The sequence below is a fragment of the Pterocles gutturalis genome, unplaced genomic scaffold (assembly GCF_000699245.1).
Source record: "Pterocles gutturalis isolate BGI_N339 unplaced genomic scaffold, ASM69924v1 scaffold4231, whole genome shotgun sequence".
NCBI lineage: Eukaryota > Metazoa > Chordata > Aves > Pterocliformes > Pteroclidae > Pterocles > Pterocles gutturalis.
Genome location: NW_010100077.1, coordinates 51,926 through 57,267, shown reverse-complemented (window position 1 = coordinate 57,267; position 5,342 = coordinate 51,926). Strand labels below are relative to the sequence as shown.

Below are 5,342 nucleotides of genomic sequence, written 5' to 3'. Positions count from 1 at the left end.
TCTTTCCCCTCTGCACGCAGAGCTGTCTTACTTTGGTGTCTGTTCCCTCTGTCTCAGTCTGGCCATCCTACAGTAGGAGGCAGGCAGGGAGGAACACAAGAAGGAGGGAAGGTAGTGAAAGTAGCCATCACAGGACAGTTCCTTCTGCAGTGGCATGAGTGACTGTATGTGATGATCCCTGAGGTTTGGGCTAGCAGGGGCAGGGTGCAGCTGGATGAGCTCCCTGGAGATAGGATGTGGGGGATGATCCCTTTCAGCAACAACAGTCTGGGCTTAGAGCTGCTCAGGCCACCTGAGGATTGTTAGTAGTGCTGCTAGTTGTGCTTGCAAGGATCTAAACCAGTGAGGAAAGGGAGCTGGCAGCTCGGCTGACTGACCCCGGGGCTGTGGTTTCAGGGGCATGTGAGCCATCACTTCTGCTAGCAAGGGGCCAGCAGGTTGTGACTGGCCCCCACCAACCCCAGAGCAGGGCTGTTCACAGAGGGCCATTCTCGCTGGCAGTGCTGCTCTGCATAAATACCTGCTGCGCTAATCTGGAGCCTTCTTACTGTCAGATCAAGCAGGATTTTGTACAATCCCTGCAAGGCCTCCCCAAGCTCTGTGTCCATCTGAGCAGCCATGCCTGGAAAGTGCAAGGTTGCCCAGCAGCGGTACCTGCAGTTGCTCCATGGTTGCCAGCATGTCCTTGGCTGCCTGTGCCAGGAGAGGGCGGGCGGACTCCAGCTCCTCCTGCATCCTTGCTACATCCTCTGCTGTCTGCAGGAGCTGTGGGAGCAGAGCAGAGAGCACAGGCAGCAGCCATGGAAAGCCCCAGGAAAGGGCTGTGCTGCCCTGGTGGGTGCTCCCTGCCCCGTGTCAGGCTGTACAGAGCAGGTCTTGTCCCCGTCCCCGCTTAAGCAACAGTCTGGCACTGTGGGGCGCTTATAATGGTAGCGTCTAATGCTGCCTGTGCGTGGTGGTATCATAAGTTATATCACAAGATTGTGGCAGTCAGTCAGCAGAACAATGCTGCTGTTATAGGGCTTTCAATTAAAAGGTTAACAAGGAACACCCTGAGACATGACGAGCTACAAAGAGACCTGTGATTCCCAAAGACTGGGGACCATAATTCTTTTAGACCTGTTACAGACTCAGGCCTTCAGAAAGACCGACCCTGGCAGAAGCCATAGGTCTCATTTGCTTTAGCATGAGTTTCCTTGTGTTACACAGGAGATGTGCAGGGCATCTCACTGCATCTCTACAGTTATAAATGTGCGGCTCAGAGCAGGTAAGGGGGGCCCAAAGCTCTCCTGGGTGTGAGAGACGAACCTTGTCCAGGCCACTTTTCATCCTGTTCTTGGCTGTCTTCAGCTCCTGTTTCTTCTTTCCAATCAGGGCACTGAAGATGCTGAGGAACTCGAGGTAGCTCTTGGGAGTGACATAATTGTGCCTGCCCAGCTCTGCCAGGTACACTTGGCACTTCTTTGCCACGCTCTGATGGATTTCTACACACACTTGAATCTACAAGGAGAAACGAAAGAAACAATTCTATTCAGTACTGAACACGTGGTGGGCAAGTCTGTGATGCCCACAGAGAGCACAAGGGGCTTACAAAGAGCTTAGGTATACAGTCACAGCAGAGCTTATATATATGTGTGGGCTTCAGTGCCACAGAGAGGGTGACAAAAGGACATGCCCAGTTCAAGGTATACAAAAGCTAACCCGGTCTGTATTTGAATGACTCTGCCAGGAAACATTTCTGCTACGTTTCTGCAGGTGTGTTCTGCATTCGTTGTCTATGTATATTTAGAGAGATGGCACAGTGACCACACAGGATCTGTGTTTTGTGTGTTGAGTACGACACCTACTATCCCCTCAACCTCTTCAGTGCTGGCACCAAGATGTGGGATCTCATGCAAGAAGGAGGAGGCAACGCACTGCAGAGCTTCAGCAGGCCACTCATTAAACCAGTCAATGGTACAGCAGTTCACGAGAGACGGGAACTGTCTCAAGCGTGCGCGGAAGACTTCTCCAATAGGGCTGAGGGAAAGACATGCAGAAAAGAAGTGTTACAGCTATTAAAAAAAAAAAAAAGCTATAGATACAAGGATGAAATAGCTTTCCCACTTCCCTAGAACCATCCTGAACTCTGACAGACTAAGAAGGAAGGGAATATACCCAAGGAAGAAGAAGAGAGGGAAATAGGGAACGGAAGTTCAGGCACTGAGCTGCATGTCCTAAGCTGCATGTCACAGCTCATTCCTTGGAAGTCCTGGGTATATTCTGGAAGTATTAGCATGGTAGTGGGGTGATGTTTTCTGGGTCCCTCCCTAGGGAGAACACTGAAGGGGTAAGAAATAAATGTTACCTGAAGTATATTTCAAGTAGGTTAGTACAGAGATTGCATTGCCAGACCAAAATAATGGCCCTGATTCTTCTACTTGTATTGAGAATGCCCTGTACCTCCTGGCAGCCGTCCTGCAAGCAAGCAAGCTCCTCATGGACTACAAACTAGATTCACGAGTAAACATGGTGCAACTGAGCCCCAAATTTAAGCAATATATTGTTGTAACAAACAGCTCGAGGGTGCATGAAGCAGGAGAAAGCTTGCATTTAATCTGGATTACATATAATCACATTCTTAAAATTTTCAAATTTAATCTTGAAACAAGCGAAGTGTTAAAAAAAAGAGGTATCCAGTCTTATGGGAAGGTGGTATGCAAACTTTATTCCTCCTTCAAAGTCAGGGCTTTGGAAACAAAAGTCCCACGACAAAGTGGCACAAGGCAAAGGACAAGGAGGGAATAATGAACACTGACAGCATGGAGTCCTACCCCTGAACTGTACCTCATGCACAGGACCACGTGGATATTGCTGTGAACCCGTCCTGTGAATGCAGCCATCAAATTGGCCTTGGTGGGCTGCTGCCCTAGCTCTCGAACAACAGACTTCATAGCCGTCATGATCTCTTCTTGATCATCAGGGTTGTAAATGTTGGGAACATCACCTGAGTTGAGCAGGTTGTTGATATCCTCAAGGAAGGATTCATTTTTAATCTAAGTAGATGAGAGGGGAAAAAAAAAAAGCAGTTTCCTAAATCATAAGAGAGTCATGCCTCCATATGCCATGTAGATCACTTCTGGATAAATACAGCCCTCAGCCTCTGTGATAAGCAATCACTTCTAAGATCACTCGGCTCCAGTAAAGCATCCTCTGACCCTTGTCCAACAGTTCCAATTGAACATCCCTGTTCAGCCATTCCAGGGGTGGGGGTGTGCGTCAGAGGACAAGCCTCCTTCTGCCCATTCACTGTCTCCTCACAGACAAATTGCGCTCAGGGCCTTGCTCCCTGCCTTGCAGTGATTCTGCAACCAGACCCCAGATACCAGGTTGCTCCGCGTCTTCATTCCTCCAGCACAGAGCACGTCACTATTAGGATAAAGCTCATTGATGTGGGAGACAGAGTAATTGTAGGGATGTGTCACAGTCCGTGGGACGATCTCCCTCCAGAGCTACACTCACCTCTCCACCTTTGCTAAATCAGAAATACACACCATCCACCTACTTGACTAAATGCTTCCTCCCATGCCCCCTTCTCCCACATATGCTTCTCACTGCAGGGATAAGGATGCAGGAACACGGAGCATTTGACAGATGTTCATCCCACGGCTTAGGGCACTGCCAGAAGGGATTTGGTTCCTGTGATAATGAAGGCAGTAAAAAAGCTTCTGGGGAACATAAGTGAATTCCAGAAGTTGGCCTAGTCATTAGCAAGCTACAGCTTACAGTAACAAGCCAACATGCCTGCTGGTTCCACAGGATAATAAGGCCCTAAATCTACTGGTATCTTTGAAAAGAAAGAATGATGTTGCTTAGGACTTCTAGTATCAGTGGGCAGTGTAGTGCTTAGCTTCAGACAGCTGAGTCTAAAATCTTTGATCCCACCAAGCCCTTGGATGGAGCTGAAAGAGGCTTCCTTGAGCAACAGAAGAATCAGCCCACTCACACACAGCTCTACAGTCCCTCTAGCAACAAATGCACCACCTTTAGTATCCCTGGGGCTTTTTTATAAGATGATGAAGATGGGCTGCTTAAGAAATACGAGTTGTGTCTGGTTTGTATCAACCTCCTCAGTCCTCTTTAGGGGGATTTATTGAGCTTAGAAATGCATTTCTAACTCCTTTTGAGATGGAGTCCAGCATGCTAATAGTCCTGTACCTGTGTGTCTACGAACAGGAAGGTCTTGGGTAGACTTTGAAGGCCTGCCTTCATCATGATCTTCCTCACGTCATCTCGCCATTCAGTCATGCCATAATTTTTGGACAGTTCGATCTGGAAACACTCATAATCTGCCCTAAAGGAAAGAGAAGCCTGTGGAGTTACATCAAATTAAAATCTCCTCTTTTGTCAATCCTGAGTATGTGTCAGGGACTCAGGGGGAGAGGACTCAAGCAAGTTGTTTTCCTGCAATGCATCCTGAGCACACGCCTGTCCTTGTGCATGTTCAGCCACCAACCCAAGAGCATGTTTTACTCAAAGCAGAGACACCTCAGCTAGCTAGAAACCAGGAGAAGTACAACTCCATGAGCTAACAGAGTCACGCTGCCTCTTGGACCCAGTGCCTCAGAGTGCAGAGGGATTCAACATGGATTTTTTTGTTATGCTGCCCTCAGAGGCTGGTACACCTGGGAACTGTGACTGTGTTTCTCTAGGATCACAGCCCGTATTCAGAACTGGAAGAATTTGCTTCCCCATCCTAGTTCCCTGGCTCTTCATGTTTCCCCCTTGAGGCCCCTAGGCTCCCAAGACTCGCAAGCCATAGCTTGCCAGGCTGCCAATGTCACTTGATCACTTGTCACTAGTGACTCCTGTCTTTGTCTTCCTGCTGCCCAGCTCCCAGGAAGGATTTTTCTAGTGTAGATGTGCATGTTAACTGAGGCCTAGCTCTTGAGTGTTAAATCTGAAGAGTCAGCAAGGAGAAAAAATGTGTAACGAGTAGCAGGAAGGGCAGGAAGAAAGATTCCCTGGAGGCTGCCCCAATGGAGCTGCTCCACATTACGTGCGTAGGAGTACACTACTTACATGTGAGATGCCAGTCTGGTGAGAGACTGTCTCCCACTTCCCCCAACACCCAGGAGAAGAGCATTCCCTGGAGCCTGCCGCAGGATCCGGCTGATTCGGCAGATGTGCTGTAGCGCATCCATGAAAAGCACAAGCTTCAGCTCTGAGGTGTTGCTTTGATTGTACTCCTCCAGGTAATCCTCAATCACAACCTTCAGCTGTGGGCAGAAACAGTCAATTGTGGGTACCAGATAAAAGCAGTTGTGGGTGGGGGGGGGGCTGTGTCTATGCAAAAGCAGGCC

At 48.8% G+C, this 5,342-nt stretch overlaps 1 protein-coding gene across 1 annotated transcript in view; it reads right to left on the bottom strand.

The window, feature by feature from the left end:
* Nucleotides 1-5,342, bottom strand: part of DNAH1 (dynein, axonemal, heavy chain 1) — a 71,480-nt gene that overhangs the window by 18,712 nt on the left and 47,426 nt on the right. Inside the window, exons 48-53 of the mRNA XM_010078194.1 lie at nt 5,062-5,258; nt 4,198-4,333; nt 2,827-3,035; nt 1,848-2,019; nt 1,309-1,500; nt 655-765 (exon numbers count right to left, since the gene is read on the bottom strand). Of these exons, the coding sequence (XP_010076496.1) occupies nt 655-765; nt 1,309-1,500; nt 1,848-2,019; nt 2,827-3,035; nt 4,198-4,333; nt 5,062-5,258 (1,017 nt within the window). The remainder of the gene's footprint in view (nt 1-654; nt 766-1,308; nt 1,501-1,847; nt 2,020-2,826; nt 3,036-4,197; nt 4,334-5,061; nt 5,259-5,342) is intronic.